Below are 25950 nucleotides of genomic sequence, written 5' to 3'. Positions count from 1 at the left end.
TGGATGTTACATTCTCCCAAACGTGGGCCTTTCCCCTGTTCTGCCTCTGCACCCATCTCCTTCCTACCCTTCATCAATACAGACTATACTTTACAATTTCGGTGTAAGTAGTCATCAAGAGTATATGACTGTGCAGGCAGTCCAGGTGTTCTCTCCAAATTATCATTTAGCTAAGTCACGACTTTCCTGGGCAGAAACATTAAGAATGGCAAAGAGACCATGAGTGTTAGAGTGAGGTTGCCCCCTCACCCTAACACGGAAGAAAACATCAGCAATGGATAGAAAGTGTTAGCCCCCAACTGTAATAACATATATGGAACTATTTTTAAGACTTCTAAATAAACTTTTAAATATGTCCCAGGCTTTCTTCCCTTTGTCTTTTCCTCACTCTCTTCACTTCTCAACCTTAAAGGCTTTTCCCACATGGCCATCTCACCCATGAAACTATCCTTAATGTCTTCAACCACACGAAATTTCTCAGACAACTGAGGACCTTACCCAGTACTTCTTGAAATGTGTCCTGAGGACCAACCACAACAGGATCATGAGTTTTTTGTTAAAACATGTTACTGCACCCACTGATGTTATACAAATCTTGGAAGTAGGACCCTTGAATGTGCCCTTTAAGAAATTGTGTGTGTGATTCCCTAGTGAAGTCTGAACTTTTTTTTTTTTTTTACCTGATTGTAACAGATTACTTTCATCCTACAATATTATTTGGCATTTACTGCTCTTTTAAGTTGCTTGGAGGAAGGAATTCTTTTCTAAGACTAATTCCTTAACTTGGACCTTGCACATAACAGCAGCTACTCAAAATTTTTCTCAACATTTTTAAAATGAACTCAACTAATTTTTACTCACCTCCCAAAAGGACTAGATCGCCTCCCTTGTCCTATCCTATCCTGATAAAGTGCCTCCCTTGTCGTATCCTGATAAAGCATCTAGAAGTAAAAGAAAAACACAATCTGTAACAAAGTTGAAAAATGTTACTGTTTCACAATGTATTCTCTTTACTGATTAGCCACATTTAGGGTTTTTAAGTTGGCTCCTTTTAAAGGCAATATAATGTATTACAAATTCCTAAGTCACGTTTTTCTACATAATAAAGAGCTCCTCTTCTTTAGTAAGCTGTTTCCTCAGTCTCCTATTGCACTTTTTTAAAATGCAAAGCAAACAGCAGAGCGCCAGAGCTCCCTAAAACCTTAATCCAGCATCTGCTACCATTTAGAAAACTTAATTATACAACGTTGTACAAATATTATTATAGGGATGATGATAAAGTAGCCCTTCTCACTTTGTAGTGTTCTCAAGGAGGCAGGAGAAGCAGTACTGCAGTCTTTTCCCTCAGCTCACAAAGGTACCAAGGGGGACAACACCGCTAATGTTCAGTGACAACATTCTTCCATAATAGGATCCCACAGAATCTGAAAAGCTTACTTCTTGCTGTGACACTGCTCAGTTTCCAACATCTTTCAAGATTTGACACCAATAAGCTATGTGCTTCCACTTAGGAGAATGTTTGTAAATACCAAAAGGAACTCTTACACCAAACTCTTACTTTATAAAGACCATGTGGTAATAACAATGGGGGTAGAAGGTAGCTTCAGCATTCATGTAGCCTGCCTTCAGGTTTCTGAATTTAAAACCCTAACAGCTGATAACTAAATGTAAGCACTTCATTGTAATGATTCATTGAAAGCTGTGCTCTGTTAATTTCAAAACATTTTATTTCATCTGAATTTCATATGGTACAAAAATATTACATGATTAAACATGTTCAAATAGAGAAGTTTTCAGTTCTTTGAGCCACCTTCCTTCAAAGGCAAATAAATAAGAAACATATTATGTAGAGCATACAAAGAAAATTTTCTTTCACAAGAATAAAAATATTTGGACATTTTATACTTAGTACAGCTTTGCAGTCTATTTTATGTTAACAAATTTAGTTAATTGATAGGAGGTACGGTACAAATACAAAAGAACTCAGTAGAGGGCAGATATTTTCATCCTTAATTAAAAAAATTTCTGATTTAATTTTTTCCTTGTATTTTTTTAAGAAGATACTCCATTTGTAAATTAAAGTTTGGCTGGCCCTTTTTAGTCTTTTTGCTCAGTATTTTGAATGCTTCCATTTTCTTCTTTTTATAGAGCCGCTGAGCTTCTTCTCTCTCTCGTCTTCTCTTCTCAAATTCCTAAATTAACATAGGTAATTTCCATTAGTAACAATCAACAGACATACTTCAGTAATTGTGTTGTAATAGCTATCACCATACAAATGCTTTAGGTTGTCTTGTATTTTGCAAAATGGGAGGGTTTACCTGTAACCAAAGTAGTGTACCCTTTGCCTTTACACTATAATGCATACTGTAACATAGAGTAATATAAATTTATTACAATTTTTTAATTATTTGGATACAACTAAAATTAGAGCACAGAGGAAAGAAGGCATATTTATGTAATATTTCATCATTTAATTAATCTTCTAGAGTTAGAAGAGACTTTAAAAATTATCTACACCATATAATACAAAAATCTTCACTTCCAGAATATCTGGTATTTTTTTTTTAACTTGCCATTTGACAGATTTAATTCAGGAAACATTTACTGACTATACACTAGGCAAAACACTGCTAGGCATTATGATTTTGATTAAGAATTATCTCGTTCGTTTGACTTGTTAAGATAAAGACTCAAATTCATTTGAGCATAAGAAAAAAATTCAAATTTATATGTAAACCTGAAAAACACTACTTGAAATGCAGAACATTTTACTAAATTAAATATGAAAGTTAAATGAAGGTTCTTAAATAATGCAATATGTACCCTGCTTTGTAATTTCCCTGGTAACATATACAGCCCCCAAATGACTCAGCTTGTATTTGGATGGTAACATAATTATCAAAGTGCCTTCCCATAAGAGCATATTCCATTCTTGTAAAACTTTCATGCTAGGCCATTACTTTCATCTTACAGATGAGAAGCTGATTCTCAATGATACTGAAAGTGACCTGCCCCAAATCCCAAATACTCAGTACAGCAAGTCTCATATCTAGATCTCGTGAATTCAAAGTCTGATTAGCACTCAAACTTATGGTCTCTTATGGCTCAGTACATCATTTATTTTATTAAGCACAAAAGTTCTAGAACTTATTTATGAATTAAGGTATGTGCAATCTAGTTTACCTCTCTGGAGTTTCTTTAAACAAAGTAAAAAAAAAAAAAGTAAATTAAACAGTCTTACCATCTATTATGGGTGCTTCTTTGATTCCTTGTGATTGGGCATTACAGCTTTTTATACTGACATTCAGTATCTACAAGTTCTAAGAAACTGTCAATTTTCATGACTACATAGCCCTAGTATTTATAAAGAAAATTTTAAAAAGATACTAAATGTTTTACAGTATAATGGGCTTTACCTTATCTGGTATACTATTTACAAAGGTGGCAGATGTCAGATAGTTGGTTAGAAAAGAATATAATGTAACTAACTATGAAACAAATGTCCAGTACTTACATAGAGAAATGTTTTTGCTTCACCCTAGTCTACTAGTTTAAGAATAATCACGAGAATTTTAGATGTTAAACTTCCAGATTTCTTATACAAATTCTAAAGCTAAGACATAAAATAAATTATGTCAGTATGATCTTTAAAGTAGTTTGATTGATGTGATATCCTTTTTAAAGTGATAGATTAATAAACCTTCAATACAAAAAATAAAAACCACAGATTAAACACAATTTTGTTGAAGCTGTGGATAATTTTATAGTACTCATTTGTAAAAAAAACTTTTAATTATGGGTTTCTGAATAATAAAAATTGGTAATTTTTTGTTAATCTAGGAAGCTTTTTTTTTTTTAAAAGATTTTATTTATTTATTTGACAGACAGAGATCACAAGTAGGCAGAGAGGCAGGCAGAGAGGAGGAAGCAGGCTCCCCGCAGAGCAGAGAGCCCGATGCGGGGCCCGATCCCAGGACCTGAGATCATGACCCGAGCCGAAGGCAGCGGCTTAACCCACTGAGCCACCCAGGTGCCCCTCTAGGAAGCTTTTTAATAGGCAAGATCAACTCTTTAAAGAAATATTTTATTCTAAGACCTCCCTCTGATTTTTATTTCAATGTAAAATTATAATAATCATTTACACTTTCCTTAGTAGTCTCAAATTTTATTATACTAAGAATTTCTTTTTTTTATTTTAATATTTTATTTGTTTATTTGACAGAGAGCTAGAGAGAGAGCACAAGTAAGCAGAGCGGCGGGGAGAGGGGGAGAGAGAGAAGCAGGCTCTCTGCTGAGCAGGAAGCCCGATGTGGGGCTCAATCCCAGGATCCTGGAATCATGACCCGGGCCGAAGGCAGCCGCTTAACCAACTGAGCCACCAAGGCGCCCCAAGAATTTCTTGAGGCAGTTGTTAAAAGTGCAACTTCTTGGACCATACCCTTGAAAAATGTTGCCCCATATGCTCACAACCTTTAAAATCCTATTCTTGGGGCGACTGGGTGGCTCACTTGGTTGGGGACTGCCTTTGGCTTAGGTCATGATCCTGGAGTCCTGGGATCCAGTCCAGCACTGGGCCTCCTGCTTGGTGGGGAATCTGCTTCTCCCTCTGACACTGCCCCCTCTTCTGCTCTCTTTCCTTCTCCCTCTCAAATAAATAAATAAATAAATAAAATCTTAAAAAATCCCATTCTTGACCAACTAGTATCTCTTCTCAAAAATAATATAAACAATAAAAGAATTTGACTGTTTAAATTCTCCAGCTCTGCTCAAACTACTCATTTATTCAGTAAATATTTACAGAGGACATACTATATGGACATACTAAGAGACACAGCTTTACATACAGCTACGTTTAGAATAAATTTCAAAAAAGGAGTTAAGTATTTTAAAAGATCTTACTTGTTTCTTAGCAGCACGCTCAGCCTGTATTTGTTCATATTCTTCCTGTGCTTTTTGATTCGATGTTTTCTTTTTATTTTTCTTTGAAACAGTAATGGAGCTTTTAAAGATAAAGATACGTAAGTCAAAGGATTAAAAAAGTGACGTAACCAAAATTATGAAGTAATTACGTCAAATATAGTACTTGCACAATAAAATCTCAGTGATGCAAAGTAATAGAGCAGGGAGGAGAGGCTGGCAAAAGGAAAACAAAATGTCCAAATAACATCCTAAAAATAGAGTTACAGCTTTCAAAATATAACTAAACAATGGTAAATGGAGAACTCTTGAAGAAATATTAAACCAGAGACAATACAAAAAGTCCTGAAAGCTCCTAAAATGTTAACAACCAGGAAACCAGCACAATGGCAGAAATGACAGGCTGGAAAAGGCATTAAATTGAAGGAAGTGAAAGAAGTTATAGATGAAATGAACTTTAATCCAGAGCGCTTTGATCATCTCTTAATTCATCTACTCAGTCATGGATGACCACTTCACACTCCCTCCTTTTGTTTTTTCTCTTCACAGTCCCTCATTAACTCTTTGTAATCTGGTGTTTGCTCTCTCTAATGAACAGTCCGTGCCACAGTCATAACCATCACCATGGCTTCAGATGCCACATGGATGCAAGGTCAAAATCCTAGTAAGGGTTATCTATTAAAATCTTTCCAAAGTTACCAATGATTACCTAGACCATAAATTCAAAGACTTGGTCTCAGTCCTATTTTTCCTGGACTCTACAGTATTTGAGAGATGACCAATCCCTACTTTGCACAACTTTCATCTGCGGACTTCACTGTCTCTGTATTACCCTCTTTCTCCAATTATGACAGTTCTATTTAACTTTTTCAATGCCTTTTTTCTGCTTTTACCTCAAAGTAAGTAATCTTTAAGAATATGACTGTTACTTTCATACATCTCATGATTTAACCTTCACCTCAGTTATTACCAGGAATGATAATCTACATTTGCAGTTTGCCAAAGAACTGAAGTCTACAATTCTAGATTTGCCAGAGCTTTACATTCATTATTAAATAATATGATGCACAAACCTACTGAAAAAATTTTAATTTCTCTGTCTCTACGTCCATGACACTTTTTCCTAGGGCTTTGCTTCCTGTTACTTTTACCACAAATAGTTAGCAACTTTAAAACACAGTATTTTAGTGAACTAAAATGTTACAGTTCCAAGTAACAGGTGGATTTTCTGCTGATTTAGGTTTCAACAGTTTTTTAACTTGAGATATGTGTAGAGAAAGCTTCGTAAGTTAGCTCTTATAAAACCAAAGTGTTATACAGTTGTGCCATTTGTTTTTTTAACTGTGACCAAGTCTATGTCCTCCGGAAATAAAATCCAGAATAGTTTTTTTTTTTTTTTTTTAAGATTTTATCTATTTATCTGACAGACAGAGATCACAAGTAGGCAGAGCAGCAGGCAGAGAGAGAGAGGAGGGTGGGGAAGCAGGCTCCCCGCTAAAAGCCCAACGAGGGGCTTGATCCTAGGACCCTGAGATCATGACTGGAGCCAAAGGCAGAGGCTTAACCCACTGAGCCACCCAGGCGCCCCCAAAATCCAGAATAGTATTAATAGCAGCAGTTAACATCCATGAAGCACTTCCTACGTGCCATATGCCTTTGTAAGTACCTTATATAAATAAACTCACTTCCCAACATCATGAGATGGGTCAGAGATACCATGGGATCTCTGTGAATAATACACTCTAGAATTGTAAAACATGGCAGCTCTGAATTACATACTAATTATTATCATTTCTATTTTAGAGAAGAGGACACCAGGTACCAATACGTGTCCATCTCCAGAGTCTGGTACTAACCCCTACATTATAATACCTCTCAAAAGTTAGTTGTTTTTTTTTAAACATGTATTAGTAACAGGAGTTAACCATGGTCCCCCAAAATTAAATATACTCAAGAGGCTGAAACCCAAAACTCAGATCTTTTCATTCCAATTTCATTACTTCTTCCATCAACTGAAACTAGCCTAACACATTCATTTAAGCTAAAAGAAAGCTTCCCTGAAAATATTTTTGCATAATCCACTGTGATTTCTATAACTCCTTAAGTAAGAAAAATTCCAATTCCATAATGTGTCCTATAATCTATTTCATAAAACACTGCTTATATCTACAACAAAGGATCTGAGAGGTGCCTGGGTGGCTTCAGTTAAACATCTGACCCTTGGTTTCAACTCAGGTCATGATCTGGTGATCTTGAGACTGAGCCCCATTTTGGGTGGGCTCTGCACTCAGCAGGGAGTCTACAGTGAGGTTCTTTCTCCCTCTGCCCCTCCCCCCCCTTCCACTCACACTTTCTCTCTAATAAACAAATCTTAAAAAAGGATTTGGAAAGAAGACAATACATACTTCATTCTTATGCTACACTGTTCTGCTGACTGAGGCTGCTCAAAACTAGAGTACTCTGACAAAGCTTGGTCGATGTCACACTGTTCCTTTCCCAAAGGCTGATCAGCTTGTTCTTCTGACAAAGGCCGTTCAACTTTTCTAAGTTGCTTCCTGAGTCTTTTCTCTTCAGCTAAATAAAGATGTTTCAGATGCTCAGGGTATCGGTCTGTGAACTGGGATTCCTGTGAGGTTTGGGCCTTCTTTTCCTTCCATAACAACTTCTTGTAATTTTGCTGAATCTTCAGCTTTCTTCGGAATGCAAAGCCTTGTCCTATTGAAGAGTGTCAACCATAAATTACTTTCTCAGAAAATAAACCACATAAAACAATGTAGCTGTTAGTTTAAAAAGGAAAATTTCTTACATCATCACATTCAGAAGCTAGAATTACACTAATTTGCTTTAAAAGGTCATTGGGAGAAAACAAGCTTAAGGTAACGGAATGATAGTATGTTGGTCCTTTTCAAAAACACTTGGTTAACATCAGTCATGCGCGCTCAGTGATAAGCCCAAAGAAGAGAAAATGATTAGTGTTGCACAAATCCAATTTACCACACCCAAAGTCAAAATAAATTCTTTAATTCACCTAAAACAGTTAATCCTCATCTTCAATACTTTAAAAAAAAAAAAACACAAAACCCTCATATCAATAATTTTACCTTAGAGAAACACTATACGACTTATTTTCTTAAGTAATTCCTACAAGAGAGATGGTCTATGGTTTTCTGGACAGCTAGCAGTTATGAGAAAGTTGAACTTACTTAAGACTTATACAGCCCAAATGGAATTCAAGGGAACTTGCTGACAGCAAGACAAAAACAAACTAAAGCGAAGCAAAGATCAATAATAAAAGACTGGAATGCTTTGAAACCATAGAAGCTCCGCTTACGGTTTCACCGGAAAACTCTAGAGAAAAATAATTCTGATTAAGAATAGGGTTAAGTCGAGGGAGACACTTAAAAGAATTACAGTTAGCAACACTAACTCTTCCTCCCATTCACAGTTCTGGGAAGTCCACGGCTTCAGCGGGTTTAAGAATGGCTTCCTCTGCCCTAAGGGGGACCGGGTCTGGTTCCTAAATCCTTCTTCCCTGCTTCGGCGGGTAGCGTATCCTAAAATTTCGCAGGCCTTAAGATTTGTAAAAGGCTGTCTTCTTACATACCCTCGCGAACGCTCCCCACGAAGGCCTGCGGGTGATTAGATCGCCAAGTCCTCTGCTTCACATTCTTATTCTTGAATCCGACCGAAGAAACTCCTTGGCTACGCATCCCCAAATCCTCTGCTGACCACTCGGCTAACCGCCTTACCGGCGCCATGGCACACCAACCAAGTCGGCAGAAAAACGTAACCGACGCTGTTAAAATACGTCATGAGACAAAAGCAATCCATCACCCAACTAATGTCCAAATCGGAGTTCTATTCCTCCGGTCTTTGTTACTTACGACCGAGTCATTGCCTTGCGGCTACGTTTGCGCCACCTACAGCCCCGGAGGGTGAGCGTTATGGCGGCTTCTTTCCCGCTCCCAGTGACCCAGGACCTGTTCGCGCTTCGTGCCAAGTTGCAGGAGCTGCTGCAGTTCCTGAGGAAAGCCCTGTCCATTTCCAATGCACATACGGTGGACTTCTACACGGAGTCCGTGTGGGAGCAACTGGTCGACTTGCCCCCGGAGACCGTGCTGGGGGTACTGAGGAAGTCAGTGGCAGAGGCTGAGGCCCGACCCTTGGAGGCGCGCCTCCTGGCGGAAGCCGAGAGGCAATCAGGTAAAGGGCAGGTGGGCGGGACAGGCAGGGAGGAGAGACGGTCCGGCCTAACAAAGCGTCTCCCTAGCGTTAGAAAAGCGGAAACAGGTGTGCGGAAGGGCGGGCGGAGGCTGGCTTGGGGGCAGCGGAAGTGGAGTCAGGTTCGTGGCGGGGTGGGCCTGGACGTTCTTCCGGGTAATCGCGATCATCCCAGGGTCCCTGTGTATGTCCCAATTTAAAAAGATCAGGAAATCGCGCGGAGGGTGGTGTTCGAGTAATTCGACCATTTCTCGACTGGAGGGAAACAAGCGGAACAATGCTTATAGATTCCTCATGGGAACGGCGGAAGATAAATCAACACTTAATGAAACACCCTCAGGATCATTTCAGATGTTGATAATGTCAAGAAAAAAAAAACAGTTAAATGTGATAGTGGTTGTGTGGGAGGCTGCTTTAATTCAGGTGGTCAGAAGCGGGAGGAGGCGCCAGCCTGCCGTGAGCCGCAGGAGAGGATTTCAGGGCCCGAGAAGCGCAGAGGCACAGAGGAGCGGGGCTGGTTGAGGTTCAGGAGGAAAGTAGAAGTAGCGGGAGCCTGGCGCTGGGAAATGGCAGGTGTGATCAATGTGATGGGAAACCTTCGGAAGGACTTAACCTCACATTTGAAGAAAAATAATTTTTATAGTTATTTTAAGAACAGACCGATGGAGCAACAACTGAGGTCGGTTAGAAGGCTTTTCAGTAGTACAAGAAAGATGATTCGATCAGGGATTAGGATGGTAGTAGTGAAGAACTGGAATATGTACTAGTTCGCTTGAAGCTGTTACAAAGTGTCTGCTATGTGCCATTAATTTTCGTAGGCTCCGGGGTTTCTTGCCTTCGAGAAACTTAGATTCTGCTAGGGTGAGTCCATTTTAGAAATAGAATGATGAGAGGACACCATAAGAGGCTTCTGGGATTTCTCTTAACTTTGCACTTTGCCCTTGGTAGTGAACTTTATTCACTGAGCATTTTCCAAAACGCCAAGTACCATTACGGGGGGACTCCTGTAATAGGACTTGGTAAATACGGGTTTAAAGTTACTGTTTCTTGGGGCGCCTGGGTGGCTCAGTCTTTAGCGTGTTGCCTTGGCTCAGGTCATGATGCCGGAGTCCTGGGATGGAGCCCCACATCGGGCTGCCTGCTCAGCCAGGGAGCCTGCTTCTCCCTCTCCCTCTGCCTGCTGCTCCCCCTGCTTGTGCTCTTTCTCTGTCAAACAGACAGGGAAGGAAGAAGGAAGGGAGGAAGGAAAGAAAGAAAATTACTATTTCTTGTTGAAAAGTTTGGCATCAGTTTGGTCTCATAATACCCAGTACTTACTCTGGGTAATAAGGACAATAAGTACTTATACTGGGTAATAAGGACAGAGTCCTTATTGGGACACAGTCTCCCAAGTTGTGTGGACACTGTGTGTGTCCTGTAAACTCATGTATTTGTAGCACCTAATGAAATACCTGACTTTGTACATTTGTTGAATGGATGAATTAATGAATGACTCATGATAACTTCCCAAAAAAGAAAGGAAATTGTAATTAAATATGAAGCCCAAGATTTTCATATTGGGTTTCACAAAATGAAAGAAATTGTTTATATATCCTTTAAGATTATTTGATATTTATTATTTACCCTGCAGTGTGCTAAGTATTTTCTTGCATATTTTCTTTTTCAAAATTTAACATTGAGCGTATATCAGGCTTGCAAGATGGGTTCTATTTTCCCCTATTTGTGAAATTGCAACCTGAAGTTTGCAGTTTGCCAGGGTCACAGCAATGGAGATTCAAACCTGGGTCATCTGAAATTTCTACTGCTGTGATAAAAGTTTACTCTGAATTATTCAGGAGTGAATTACAAAGGCCATTTATTACAAAACCAATGTTTTTGTGATATGAATACATTCCTTTTTGTTTGTTTGTTTCATTTTTATTGTTTCCCCTTTAAAAATATAAGAATTGTTTTGTTCACTGCTGTATCCCTAGTATGATGCGTGGTCAGTGTAAATGGTTAATAGTATTTGCCAAATGAATGAATGAATGAATTACACCACTAACTCATTCTGTTGGGGCTAGGAATAAAATACTACTATCTTTTGGGAAAACCTTACAGCCAATTTTTTATTTATACAATGATGGAATCTAGACTACCCATTGTTTACTTTTGAAATGTTTCTGGCCCTGCAAACTTTTACGCAAAATATTCAATTGTACAAATGGCCAGCTGCCTTACTATTAAAAAGAAGGAATTTTTATAATTCATGTTTGTAAGGAATACTAAATTTTGTTCACACAGATTAAAGATCGGCGTTTTCTCTATCACTATATGAGGTCTGTTGTTTGTGTCAGAGAAGAACAGTCTTTGCTCTTTGAACATATTTGTGTCTTATTAAAGCTTACATCACATGGTTGCTATGCACAGCATAATTTAGCAGTTAAATTTTTAGGCTTTTGTTCAGATGTGGTTCAGATTCTAGTTCTACCACTTAATAGCTCTTTAACTTTGGGGAGGATCATTCATTCAGCAAGCATTTACTAAGTGTCCGCCGCTGTGTGCTAGAAACACTTTCCTAAGAGCTAGCGAAATAGCAGATAAAACAATCAACAACCCCTATCTTCATCTTGCTTGTATTCTAGAAGGAAGAGACTTTTTTTTTTTTTTTTTAATGCCGCAGAGAAAAATCAAGTAGAAAAGAAAGGAATAGACAGGGGCAGTGCAGGGGGAAGGTATGTTTGCAATTTTAAATAGGTTATTCCAGCAAGAATTCATGTAGATAACTAGAAAAGGAACCTGGATAAGGAGAAAAACGAGTCATGAAGCTATCTGAAAGGGAAGTCAAAGGCCCTGAGGTAGGAGCACGCACCTTGTGTTTAAGGATCACCAAGAAGACTGGTGATCCAAGCTCATTAGGGGCTCTTATTAGTGCTCCATTAGGGGCTCACAAGAATTATCTGGTTTTCTTCTGGTTCTGTATGAGGAGTTACAAATAAACATAATTCCTAGAGCTGCGCTGAGTTAATGCACAGTGTGTGAAAGTACACTAGCAAATGTTTGGCCCAATCATTTGGTGTTTGAGGAGATCACCTTGTTTTGAAGATGGTGAGTGTAGCTATGTTAGTAGATTTCACTTTCCAGGTGATGGTATGGCCTGGTCAGGATCCTGGAAGTTTCTTCTCCACTGTCCATCTAAAAAGAACTAAAGAGGACATACTTAATTCTCTAAAATAAAAACAAAAGATGTTGAAAACAACTATGTTTAATGGGTATAAATTACAAGTATTGTAGATTGAATTGGACCCCCCCCCCCCAACTCATATGTTAAAATCTTAACTCCCCATTGGGACTGTATTTGGAGATAGAGCCTTTAAGGAGGCAGTTAGGACTAAATGAGGTCAGTACGGGTGGAGCCCTAATCCAACAGGAAGAGGAAGAGACACCAGGAGGGCACACAGAAAAACTATATGAGGACACAGTGAGAAGGCAGCCATCTGCAAACCAAGGATAGAAGTTTTACCAGGAACTAACTCTGCCATCACCTCTATCCTTCATCTTCTAGAACTGTGAGAAAATAAATTTCTGTTGTTCAAGCCACCCAGTCTGATATTTTATTATCACAGCCAGAGCAGACTAATGCAGTGGGCTTTGCAGATAATACTGCCAGAGTTCAAATCCTGGCTCCACTTCTTGTTTTGTTAATTTGGATTCAGATCTTTGTGCTTTGATTCTTTATCTGTAATAGGGATAATTATAGTGCCTATTGATAGGGTACTATGAAAGTAACATGAGTTAATACAATAATGCCTAAGAGACAACAGCACTTACCCCATTCATTTATTTGACTCCTATTTATTGAGCACCTTCTACCTACCAGGCTCTGTTCTAGGCCCTATAGTTATGATACTGGATGCAACAAAATTCCCACCACATAGAGTTTATGTTTAAGTGAGCATAAGTGTATAGTAAACCATATGTGTATATGGTACATAAGTAAGTGAGATCAGTGGCGGTAAATACAATGAGGGAAAGCAAAGCAAGGAAGGGAAAGTGAGCTGATGGATGTGTGATAGAGAGAAATGTTATTTTAGATTGGGTGACTGGGGAAGTCTTCTCTAGCAAGACAAAATTTGAACAGAATTTGAACAGAAACAAACAAAATTTGTTCTGTTCAAACAAAATTTGAACAGAAACTTGGAGAAAGTGAGGGGAGCCAGTCATGCAACTAAGTGAGGGAAGAGTGTTTTAGGCCAAGTGAAGAGCAAGCTGGAGTGTGCTAGGTGTATCGGAAGCACAGGAGAATGGTCCAGGTGAGACTGCTGAGATAAGGTTTGAGAGGTGGTCTGAGGCAACTTTATATAGGACTTTGTGGGCCATATGAGGGATTGGCCTTTACTCTGAGTGAAGTAGAATGCTCTTCAAGGATTTTGGGGGGGGCGTGATATGTGATTTATGTTTTAAAGGTATGACTTTGGCTTTTGTGTGGAGAAGAGGCTTTCCGAAGAGAAGGGTGGAAGCAGGAAGACAGGATATGAGGCTAATAAAATAAGTTCACATAATGGCAATTTGAAGAGGTCAGATTGTTTCTCTAGCAGATAATAATGATAAGCAGTGGCCAGATTATTTAAAAAAAAAAAAAAAAAACTACTGGAAGGTTCTGGAAGATGACCTAAGGTAAGTGAAAGAGTTTACCATAGAAGGTTTCTACTGATTGGGTAAGAGCTGGGAGTTAATGGCTTTCTTGCTTTCTTTTGTGCCCCAAGCCCATGCTCACAGATCTGGCAATGGAAAGCTGCATTCTTGCCAGATCATGGTAGTAATGGCAAAATTCAGAGATACAGCAGATAGATATTTAAGGGGTACGTTCTGGAAGCAGGACAGCCACAGAAGGGGTTGAGATCTAAAATACAAACTCTGCCCTGGATGACTTCTAAGTTTAGAGGTCACATGCATGGCCACATGCAGAGTCCATCAAAATTCCTGGCAAAACTAGGGGGTTAGAGAAACTTCTGGTGAGATTTGTAACTTTACTGCACCTTTGCCAGAACATGCTCCCCAGAGTGTACACAGCTTGGGGGGCAAATATGAGAAGCTTGATTGAATTCGTGTATTTAAGGAAAGAATTCAAGACTTGTAGAGCAAGTGGAAATGTAGGCTGGGGAATCCTAGAAACCAAGGTAACCACAAAGAGGAAGAACCTTGCAATCTGACTATAAAATCTTCCCAAATCCTTGTCTGACTGCTGAACTACACAGGTTCTGGAATACCCTTAGTGGGCAGGCTAGTAAACTGGTAATTGAGCAGAAACATCAGAGCTTCACACAGATGGGAGATAGGTTTCACAGTTTGAGTCCAAACGAGTTAATTTCAACTACAACAAACCCTTAGAAAAACAAAATGGATTCACTACAACAAATTATCTGCAATTCTGCTTTTTAACCCCAAATTACTAGATGTTCAAAGAAACAGAAAGTGTGATTCATACTTAGGAGACTAATTCCAAATGAGCCCTAATGTTGGATTTAAGAGGTGATGTTCACAGAATTAAAGAATAGTGTGACCGGGGCGGGGGAAGCAGGGATGAGTTAATAGGAGCTGATCCTGTTGGGCTCAGGTGTTGGATTTAATTGGCTTTTATAACTATATTCAAAGAACTAGAAGAAGGCATACTCTTAGGAATAATCTTGAAGAATTAAAGGAAAATGTAGCATTATTATTTAATTATATGATCTACTTCATAATTCTTTTAACTGGAAAAGTACATGCATATTGACACACAGTTATATTAGTGTTTTATATTATCTCTTGCTATATAACAAGTGACTGAAAACTACACAATCTCACACACTTTCTATGGGCCAGGAATTCCAGGAGCATATTAACTGAGTGGATCTGGTTTGGGGTCTCATGAGGTCATGGTCAAGATGTTGGCTGGGCTGCTGCAGTTGCTGATTTGCTTCCATGATATCTCACTCACATTGGTGGTTAGTTGGTGCTGCCCATTGGCATAAGGCCTCCTTTCTCACCATGTGCGTGGAAACTTTTATATTTGCACAATGGTCTTGTTTTTCTCTGTGCCCAGACATGATTATGGAGTAGTCATGGTCACAGACCTTGTTCTGATATTGGTATACTATGACATTTTTTGTATTCAGTAGGGAAGACCTATGTATGACCTATATGTCAATGCCAAGGTGGTTATAAACTGACATCTATCTGTCACAGCTGATTTTTTTTTCTTTTTTCAGAAGTAAAATTTTACCTGTTTTGCAGAGTTGCAGTCAAGATTAAAGATGATATACTATAGCACTCAATGTAGAACTCGGAATATAGCATGGGTGCAATAAATTGTGACTAGTAAATGATGACGGTCATGGTGATGATTCTTCTGGTGGTGATGGTATCTTTCCTCAAAGAAATTGTCAGGAACTTCTGGAAATGTATATGCCTCCTATAACACCTGTGTTCTCTGCCATATTAACAAATGTTATTGTCCATTGGTTTGTCTGTAGTTGCAACTACATCATTAGTCATATACACACCAAAGTACAGTGTTTGCTTTTTTCATTGTTGTATTCTCAGCATCTTAAACAGTTTCTGACATACAGATGAGGAAAGTAAATGATTCTTAAAGAATGAATGATATGTAGAATTTAAGAAACAAAACAGAGGATTATAAGGAAAGAGGAAAAAATAAAACAAGACAAAATGAGAGAGGGAGACAGAGAAACTTTTAATCATAGACAAACAGGTTTGCTGGAGGAATGGGGTAATTGGGTGATGGACATTAAGGAGGGCATGTGTTGCAGTGAGCACCTGGTATTATATAAGACTGATGAATCACAGGCCTGTACCTCTGAAATCAATAATATATTATATGTTTATTAACTGAATTTAAATAAAAAAGTGTTAAAAAAATGAATGAAGCATAGAACTATAATGAGTATTACTGAATGTACCCCTTGAAAAGTTGTACTGAACTAGACAGCTATTATTTCTGGTACAGTCTCTGTCTATACTATGTTTATTATTTTTATTTATATATGATTTGTTCCAAGTATTTTAATTTGAGGGGATAGAAATCAGTAATTATTTTTTCCCTTTGTGAAAAGTTCATACTTCTTTCAGTACATTGCAAATTATAATAAGATACCCTGAGAATTTGAAGGTAAAAGCAAGACAGGCATTGCTTCAGGTTAAAATTTCTAAAAATCATTACATATGTAGGTGGGATTAGCCATCTGCAGGGAAAAAACCAGCGAGATGGCTCTAAAGGCTTTTCTGATGGGACAAAGGGGTTTCCTCTGTCTCATTTCAGAGGTAAGATTTTGTTATACCCCTTTTAAGGGAACAAGACTGTATCTTTAGGAAGTAATACTAGGTATATAAGTATAAATATTCTCAAATGAATCATCTCTTGGTCTTCAGAAATTTACTGGTTTTCATAAAGTCTGGAAAATTATTCTAAAAAGTAAGAGAGAAATGATAGTCTGAGCTACAGTAGCCAAAATGTTTTATGAAGTAGAAATAGATCTGGAGTACAGAGACAACCAGTTATCCAGCATGATTAAAATTTTCTTTAAGAAAATCTGTCTTTATTCTATTTTTAATTTTTAAATTAGTAGACTGTCCTGGCAAATGAATGATATGGATTATTATTATAAATATTCTATTTCTCAATGCATATTAATAAATTTATATCTCAATTTCTTGTAACTTTGTTTAGAATCTGTTGTGGAAAACCTCTTCAGCTCTCAGGAAATCCAGTTTCTATACCTGCAAAGCCATCCTTGGTGACTGCCAAAGCCCAGGGCCGCTCTAAGACCCAGCCTGAGCCTCCAGAGCCTCTCTTGACTCTCTTCTTCCAGCTTCTTGAGGCCATATGCTACTTCTCCTGTTTCTTATTATTGTCACTCAAATGACCCTTTCCAGGATTGGATGCTGAATAAATGTTTAGAATTGGTTCCTTTTGGTGAGCATCTGTGTAATTAATTTACTATCATTTTAACTGAACAATGCAGAAAGTGTATGCCTGTGATAGGTTATTATTTTGTTGAGCTTTCTCTTTAATTATTTTTATTGCATCTTAATAGATTACATTGCTTCTTGGCTGTCCTAAGTAGTTTTTGTTGGTGGTGGTGATGGTGGTGATTGTGGTGTGCTAACGTTTAATTCAAAACACATGAAGCCAGAAAATGTGTTTGAAATATAAAATGAAAACAACAGAGAAATAATTGGTGTCATCTGTTTTACTCTGTTGTATTCAACTTCTATTCATTCACTTTCCTAATGTATTTTCCTGAACTCTATTTTCCCTTTTTCAGTTTTTCTGGATCTTTTTAGGAGACTTCAAGTGTGGAAATGATATGACACCATAAGATAGTGGCAAGTGTCAGCTCTGTTCCTGGGTTGCTACTGTAATTGTAAGTAAGGGAGAGTAAAAAAGCAAACAAATCTGGGAACCCAGAGTAATTTGTTATCATACTTTGTTAATTTGATATATAGAAAGTGTTTTCAGATTGTTCCTTTTAGGTGAGACCATTTAGAACTTGAATTTATATTCTGGTTTTTAGTGTATCCTCCCCACACTTTTTTTTGTTTTGTTTTGTTTTTTTAAAAAATTATTTATTTATTTGACAGAGAGAGATACAGCGACAGAGGGAACATAAATAGGGGTAGTGGGAGAGGGAGAAACAGGCTTCCCACTGAACAGCCTGATGAGGGGCTCGATTACAGGACCCTGGGATCGTGACTTGAGCCGAAGGCAGACGCTTAACCACTGAGCCACCCAGGCACTCCCTCCCCTGTATCTTTCCATTATTAAGATGCTTAGTAAAACAAAGTTCATGAAGATTCCTCTCTTCTGTGGCGTTTTTCTCCTCATTCTACTTAAATTACACTTTAGCCAGTTGGAATAAATTTGAGTGACTTCTATGTGTTTAGATATTCATTTTATACTGTTGTTAATTTAAATTTGGTCAAATCATTAACCCTTCAGAAGCTTGCAATTATGATAACCTGTCTTTATGGTTTATCATGATTTAGATTATTTTCCTGGTTTACAAAAACACCCTGCTTGCCTGCATGGCTTCATACTTGCTAGGGTCTGCATTTGTTTTTGTTTTTTTGACCTCATCACCTCAGTGATTAAAGAGCTTCTCTATAAGAGGCATTAATATTTTTCCTGTTACTCTAGCTCATAATCTGTCAACTCTTCTCCCTCAATTTCTCTTGCCTCTGCTGCTTCCCATTCCCATAGCAAATAGTTCTGTTCCCTCCTTTTTAAATCTTGCAACAGAATTTTAGCAATCACTTTGAGCTGTTATTCTTGCCTTCCGACTCTGTATTTCAGTTGTTTCTCCATTCACACTGCTCTCCAGTTGTCTTCCAGACTCATACTTCTGGTCCTGTCGTTCCTCTGCTCAAAAGCCATCCATAGGCCTGCATTTCTACAGAATAAAGTCCTTCATCTTCTGGCCTTATCCACTATCTCCTCTCCAGCTGGAGCCTCAGCTGTTAATATAAGCAAATAGGAGGCAGCAGAGAAAGAATTTGGGTTTTGTGGTCATTACATTTAGTTTTGAATCCTGGTTCCTATACTTTACTGCTGTATTATCTTGTGCAAGTTCGTTCAGCTTTGGAGCCTTAGTTTTCTCCTTTGAGAAATGGGACTCATAATTCCTGCTCAATAGGGGCTGTGTAAAAGTAAATGAACTAGATGTTAAAACCTACCACGTGAGTGGGCATTTAATAAATATTAGCAATCTTCTCTATATTCTACTCCCCTCAGACTGGGACCAGAGTCAGAAGACCTGGATAATCCATCGCTAAATCTGATTAGCTGTGAATATTGCACAGATATTTAACTGTAGGTCTTAGTTTCCTCAGCTAAGAAGTAACTGCCTAGGGTGTTCCTCAGGGACTGAGGTGGAAAATAGCTGCCCCCAGTCTCATCGATATGTCTTACATGACCACTAAGTGTTAACTGTTTTTTTAGCCAACATTTCAAAATTGACAGATTTAACATATGCACACGTGCGCACGCACACACACACGGAATTGTAGCTTCTCTTGGAAAACAAAGTAAAAAAAAATCCGGCTGTTTTGCTGCTTATCTCTATGTGGCAAATAGCTCTCTTTATACCCTCAATTGTATCCTCATCCCCTAGATAGCATCACTGTCTGAATTTCCCTGGCCCTCCAAAGTACTAGAGGTTATGGCTCTTGGTTTGTGGCCTCCAGTCAGTTTCTTTGTAGTCCCTGAAAATGATTTCAGGAGTTTGTTTCACATTCTGGAAGGAGACCAGCAACCAAAAATAGTATGGGTCGCTTGGCTAAAAGTTATCTTGGGTTGCTTCTTGTTCTTAAGTCCTATGGAATGTAATGATTTAATATTTTTATCTCCAGACCTTATTAGTCCCTGGTGTTAAACCCATGATCATGTTGAGGGCCTGGATCTACCTGAATCTTGAGATGAAAAAGCCTATGACCAGTTATAATTGGGTCAACCAAGTCAATAAATTGTTGAACTTCCCACAGGATCTGACTTCAGATCAACTTTAATTATGAAAGTGGTGAAATAATTCTCACTTAAGATACATCTTCAATCAGAGTTGAAGAGAGAAAGTAGAAGGCTGTGGTGTAGTATTATCAGCACTTCTCTTGCTGTTCTTTGCCCAAATACCTTATATTTCTGCTGCCTTATTTGCTTAATGTGCCATGTGTCATTCCTCTCCCTCATTTTGTTCATGCAATACTCTTTGTCCCACCCCAATTATTTACTAACTATCCACTTATTTTTCATTTTCTATCAAAGCCCAGATCAAATTATACTAAATAATTTGGGAGGAAGTAACAAATCTAGTTATTTGTACATTATTTTATTTCTTCCTTTATTAGAGCACTTATTACATTGTATTAGATTGATTTGCTTCTTGTGACATAACTTGTATGTGAGTTCTAGTCTCTAGCATATGGTGAGAACCACATAGTAGGTTCTCACTGTATGTTTGTTAAATTTGATATAGCTGCTGAGTGTAGAGTACATGGGAATTCCAATAGGTAGAGCAGTATAAGCAAAAGGGTAAAGATGAAAACTATAAAATATATGTGGAGACGGGAACAGAGAGCAGAGCATTCATAAATTTTTAAATAGCTAAAAATAAAATCAGGAAACATTGCAGCCAGTTTCTGGAGACTGGTATGTTAAACTGTTTGGAATCATTCTTCTATGCGACACTGTCACTTTTGTGATAGTTTGTAGATTTGAAATATGGACGTGGGGCAAGATAACTGGCAATAGAAATGCAAAGGAAGTGAATTTTAAAAGAGTTTGTATAGAGAAAATTGGTAGTTCTTGGTGACTGATACTTATGTGGGTTTAGGGAAATAGAGGAATCAAAGATAATTCCAAGATTTTGATTTTGGAAATGTATTGAGGAATAATGATGAATGTACCATTGACAAAATTAGGAAAATTGGCAGATGGAGCTCTTTGGGGGAAATAATGCATTTAGTTTAGACCTTGTATTTAAGGTCTCGCAAGTAGAGATATTTAAGATTGAAGATTTCATCTTCATTTCTCTTCAGTCCTTTACCTGCTGCCTTACATTTTTAGAATTAGTTTACATATTTTATTTGAATAGTATAAATTATCACTTCTCTAGGCTATAAGGACCAGATGTTGATTGAAATGAATTTAACCCTCCTGATAGTTGAGAGGAGAGAGGAAGAGATAAGCAGTCCTTGAGCATTGCTTCTATTACCTTTACAAGTTCAGTATTTCTCAAAATTTGTAGTGGTCATTAGAATTAAGAATAGGTCAGTAGTTCCTAAGCCTCACAACTTTTGGAATCATGATTATTTTTATATCCTGATTTATTTTTGCAAAGATTACTTAATATTTTCTTAGTATAACACGATACTAGCTGTTGTGGTTAAATACAAAGGTGAACTGGGCATAATCTCTTTTTAAAAAATAACATTCCAATAAGAGAGAGAAAAGACATCAGTAATTCTAGTACAAAACAAAATGGGAAGATGAATGTTTTCCTTTCTAAGCAGAATTTTCTTCTAGTTTCTTTCCATTTGACATAGTCTGAGAATTATAGTATTATACTTCCTAGACTAAGTGATCTTTGAATATCCTATGTTCTAAGCATTGCCTAAGAGAATGCTTTCTCTATCTAGATGTTTTAACATAATTATTACATATCAATAAAATATTTATTATTATTTAATTTCCAGCTGTGTGCCAGTGTTTTTATCCAAAACCAATTGATTTCATTTTTCAAATAAGTTTTTTATCATTCTTTATATTTGAAATTTAAAATGTCCAGCTGTGTGTGTTTCAGTTGTTGTATTGCTTTCATGGGTTTTTATAATTCTCCATAATAAAATTCTAGTTTTCCCTCCTGGCATGTTAAACTGTTCCTCATTTATTGTTTTATTCATCTATATGTGTTTCTTAGGAATGCTTATGCCATTTTAGTGAGGTAATGTGCCACGACAACTATTATTTTTATTTAAAAAGTGACAGTATTTTCAGTTTATTACAGAATTTCACTACAGCTGGCTCTTTGTCAATAGTTATTTCCCAAAGATGATTACTCTTAATTGTCTGCTCTTTGCATCTGTGGATGGATTATAAAGGCGTTACCTAAACACAGTGAATCTGTCCTTTTGTCTCCAACACCTATATTTATAAACCTTTAATACTGCTTAATATTTTATAGTATTTTCTACCAAAGACAGGCTTGGAAGTATAATTCCATTATTAAATTATCTGGAAATAATTCTTTTTGTAGGAGGAGGGTCATTTTTTTTTTTTAAAGATTTTATTTATTTATTAGAGAGCACTAGAGAGAGAGAGAGAAGCATGAGTGGTGGCCAGAGAAAGTGGGAGAAGCAGACTCCCCACGGAGCAGAGAGCCCCTTGTGGGGCTCGATACCAGGACTCTGATGTCATGACCTGAGCCGAGGGCAGACATTTAACCAACTGAGTCACCCTGGTGCCACAGAAGAAGGGTCATTTTAATCAGAAAAATTTAAACTGCATAAATTATTTCTACTTTTTTTTTTTTTTTTTTCTTAAAGAGGGCCAGAGGGCAGAAGGGGCAGAAGGAGAGGGAGAGAGAGAATTTTAAACAGTCTCCCTACCCAGCATGGAGCCCGATGTAGGGCCCAATCTTAAAACCCTTAGATCATGACCTGAGTAGAAATCAAGAATCAGGCACTTAACCAACTGAGCCCCTCAGGTGCCCCAAATTACTTCTACCTCTGTTAGTTCTTTTCAGTCTTCTTTTTTCAGTCTTCCTTGATACCCGCACTCCACCCTATTTACTTAGAATGTACATTTGGATTAAATAAGTTAACTTACTTATTTTTTTGTCAAAAAATAAAATATGTGGTTCATATGTAGTTCATTCTTCTCCTGGATTGGGTGCTTGTATGTCTCACTTGAGATATCTCTGGGATTGTGCAAACAAGCAACAATTTTGCCTTTTTCATTAGAGATTTAAATTTAGATCATGCAAATTTATTTAAAACCATTTATTTATAACATATATTTTGTCAGATGGAACAGACTGATATGTTTTCGTACCTTAAATTATTTATTTGGTTTGCTTAGATGGGCATTATCTAAAAAAGCTAACTTAGAAACTTTGACCATCAACACTGAGGTTCTGCTTAATAATAAAAATACTGGAGGAGAGAGGGTTATCTTTGCAAAGTTAGAGTAACTTCAAAAATAGAAAATTTGTGTTAAGAATTAATAGCTCTCAGGGCTCCTGGGTGGCTCAGTCAGTTGGACGTCTGCCTTTGGCTCCTGTCATGATCCCAGGGTCCTGGGATGGAGCTTCCCCCCTCTCTCTTTGCCCCTCCCCCTACTTGAGCATGCACACTCACGCTCTCTCTCTCTCTCTCAAATAAATAAAATTCTTAAAAAAAAAAAAAAAAAAGAATTTATAGCTCTTTACCAGTAGGAAAGAAAGAATAATCCTAGGTGGTTTTGGTAGTCACTATTTAGTTATCATTTTTTGAATATTTAAAACGATCTCTGGAAGCCAGAGGAAAAATATTTGATTAAATTGCATGTTATAGTATTAAGATTTGGCAATATATAAGATGAAAAAAACAGTAAAATACAGTGATTCTTAATCTTTCAGGTCACAAATCCCATTAAAAGGCTGTATTAAATGAATGCTATAGCGCCCCTTCCTCAAAAAAAAAAAACAAAAACGGTATCTGTGTTCATAAATAGACACAAAACTACATACACCTCTAGGTGATTCATAGGCTTCTTTAACTCTTAGACCTCAAGGTAAGAAACACTGGTTGAAAGTGTTATTAGTATTACAAAGCTATTCGAATTCTTTTTGATTTAGACCAACACTGTGCTCATTCTTCATTTTTTTCTCATAACTTTTTGTTCTTTATATTATGAGCTATTTATATATTTGTACACTTTCATTTAACTAATCTTTTTTTGTATAGTTTGTCTTTATTCCTTTTTTAAAGTTTATTTTTTCCCTTTTTTCAGTTTTTATTTAAATTACAGTTAGTTAATGTACAGTGTAATATTATTTCAGGTGTACAATATAGTGATTCAGCACTTCCATGCATCACCCTGCGCTCATCACAAGTGCCCTCCTTAATCCTTCCTTAATCCTTCCTTAATCCCCATCACAAGTGCCCTCCTTAATCCCCATGATGGTTGTTTCCTCCATCCTCCCCCACCTGCCCTCTGGGAACCATCAGTTTGTTCTCTATAGTCTGTTTCCTGGTTTGCCTCTTTCTCTCCTTTTCCCCTTCACTCATTTTTTTAAATTTCTTAAATTCCAGATGCAGATGAAATCATATGGTATTTGTCTTTCTCTGACTGACTTGTTTCACCTAGCAGGATGCTCTCTAGCTCTGTCCTTGTTGCAGCAAATGGCAAGATTTCATTCTTTTTGATGGCTGAACAATACTCCATTGCATGTATCCATCACATCTTCTTTGTCTCTTTGTTGGTCAGTGGGCACTTAGGCTGTTACCATAATTCAGCTGCTAAAGATAATTTTAAGTGCTGAAAACAGTCTCTCCTCTTCTTAGGGGAGGCTCTATTTCAGATGCAGATGTAGATTGGCAAACCAGTATCTCTAAGCAACACCCATGACAGTTACTGAATCTCAATTCTTCCCTCTTGATTATTGCAACCAAAATGGCAATTTTAAAGTTTAGTTTGGCATTTTATTTATTTAAGCTGTTTGTAGCCACCTTGAATAATGACTCCTAAAGAATAATATTGATTTGATTTTATTAATTCTTTGTACCATTATAAAAATTAAGTAAAGAGTAAATCTACTGGGAGTATGGTAGGAACTATATAGACAAAGGTGTATAATTAATGCGAATTACTTTTGCATCATCCTCCTACTTGGCAAATGATTATAACTAAATTCAGTTAAGAGTGGAATAGACATATACATTTTGTATTAATGTTGAAATGTAAGTAATGGAGTTTTAGCTAACAATAGTATATGAAAGCTAAAGTTAGTAAAATGCATAAGGAAAAAAAGTACAATTTTAAGACAGAGTTGTGACTTAATTTTACTCTCTCAAAATTCCCTATTAAGCTTACAGTTACAGTTTACATGGGACAAAAGTTTTTTGTGTCCTGCCTCAAATAATAAATAAACTAAAAAGTCTTCATTTTTGAAAGCTTAGAAATCTAGGTCCAAGTCCATGTATAGAAAAAAAAAAACTGTCTTCTCTGTAAGAGATCAGTGGTAATGTTAGTTAGTAAGATACTGGCATTGTTGTGGCACTGTGTGTGGTAGAGCCAAGAGTGGTGTTTAGAAGTGACATTCAAAAATAGGAAATGAGAGGTTTGTGGTAGGAACAAGAGAAGTACAGATGCATTTCAAAGCACTTATTAGTTGATTTTTAAGGTATCTGTTGCAATTATAACATCAGTTTTTTAAGTTTTGCAATCTGGAATTAATTTTTATTTTGGTAATAGAATCATACTTGATTTATTAAATTTAAAATTTATTCTTCAGAAAGTATTTACAAATACTTTACTCATAAATGCTTTAAATGGAGTTTGAAGTCGGATTTCTCGTAATCTGTCTCTTGGTTTTAGTTGTTTTTTGAAAATAGATACTTTTGATAACAAAATTAAAACACAGTAAAAGCTGAAAGTCTACCTCAGGTCTTTAAGGCATAGTCCAGCTTGTTACCTGTCTATTAAATTTCACACTAAATCCCATGAGAAATATCATTAGTACTAGAATTCTCTCAGCTTTAAAGCTGATGCTGCAATAGTGGTACCTAGTGCTAACCACTACGCTCCCAACAATGAATAATTCTTGCTGTCACCCTACCTAGAATGTAGAACCCAGGGTTGGCTCTTGGACTCCTATGTTGTGTTTCAAGTTACAGCTCACTTGTCCTTAGTTGTGCCTTTATTCTAGTGATGGAGGCCTTCCACCCAAATACCAGACTCTAAACCTCCTTTCTCCCAGCAGGTTCCACATTTAGGAACTGGGTATATGTATTGATCTTTCTTTTGGGTTCTTCCATAGTAACCTGTATGATATTCTGGGCCTAAATATTTGAGTGTTTTCAACCTTGTATTCCAACAAGGTTGAAATATATATAGTTACTGAGTTTGGATTCATGGTTTAGGGGTTGCCTACTATGTTCTAGGCTCTATATTAAGACGGTATATATATGTGTATATGCATGTATGTGTGCACATCTGTGTGTACTTACATTAAATACTTGTATACATATTCATGTATATGTGTGTGTGTGTATTCTTTAACATAAAATATGTGTATT

At 37.2% G+C, this 25950-nt stretch overlaps 2 protein-coding genes across 9 annotated transcripts in view; one reads left to right on the top strand and one right to left on the bottom strand.

Moving 5' to 3' along the window:
- Positions 1-1705: 1705 nt before the first annotated feature.
- CCDC59 (coiled-coil domain containing 59) lies at positions 1706-8809 on the bottom strand. The gene is made up of 4 exons (XM_032346886.1): positions 8522-8809; positions 7323-7632; positions 4900-4999; positions 1706-2192 (listed from the first exon to the last, which is right to left on the bottom strand). Exons 1-4 carry the CDS (start codon positions 8673-8675, stop codon positions 2031-2033), a joined length of 726 nt encoding a protein of 241 aa, XP_032202777.1. The 5' UTR covers positions 8676-8809; the 3' UTR covers positions 1706-2030.
- Positions 8810-8837: 28 nt separating this feature from the next.
- METTL25 (methyltransferase like 25) overlaps positions 8838-25950 on the top strand; it is a 143796-nt gene continuing 126683 nt past the window's right edge. For 7 of the 8 annotated variants that reach the window (XR_004286733.1, XR_004286734.1, XM_032346883.1 and 4 more), the window contains exon 1: positions 8838-9120. Coding sequence is in view for 6 of the 8 variants with exons in the window: in XM_032346883.1 (XP_032202774.1) it covers positions 8862-9120 (259 nt within the window). In the remaining 2 variants the exon portion in view is untranslated. Of the gene's footprint in view, positions 9208-25950 lie in introns of all 8 variants that reach the window. The other variant, XM_032346885.1, reaches the window with a different exon arrangement.

The sequence above is a fragment of the Mustela erminea genome, chromosome 6 (genome assembly GCF_009829155.1).
Source record: "Mustela erminea isolate mMusErm1 chromosome 6, mMusErm1.Pri, whole genome shotgun sequence".
Taxonomy (NCBI): domain Eukaryota; kingdom Metazoa; phylum Chordata; class Mammalia; order Carnivora; family Mustelidae; genus Mustela; species Mustela erminea.
The sequence above is the reverse complement of the archived record's forward strand: the minus strand, read 5'-3'. Positions and strand labels throughout refer to the sequence as shown.

Bases quoted from the DNA above. Each gene is read 5' to 3' on its own strand.
- CCDC59 (XM_032346886.1), bottom strand. From the start codon at position 8,675: ATGGCGCCGGTAAGGCGGTTAGCCGAGTGGTCAGCAGAGGATTTGGGG. The intron at 7,633-8,521 runs GTATGTAAGAAG...ACTCTTCAATAG, and splicing joins CGTGGGGAGCGTTCGCGAGG to GACAAGGCTTTGCATTCCGA. The intron at 2,193-4,899 runs GTAAGATCTTTT...ATGTTAATTTAG, and splicing joins AGCGTGCTGCTAAGAAACAA to GAATTTGAGAAGAGAAGACG.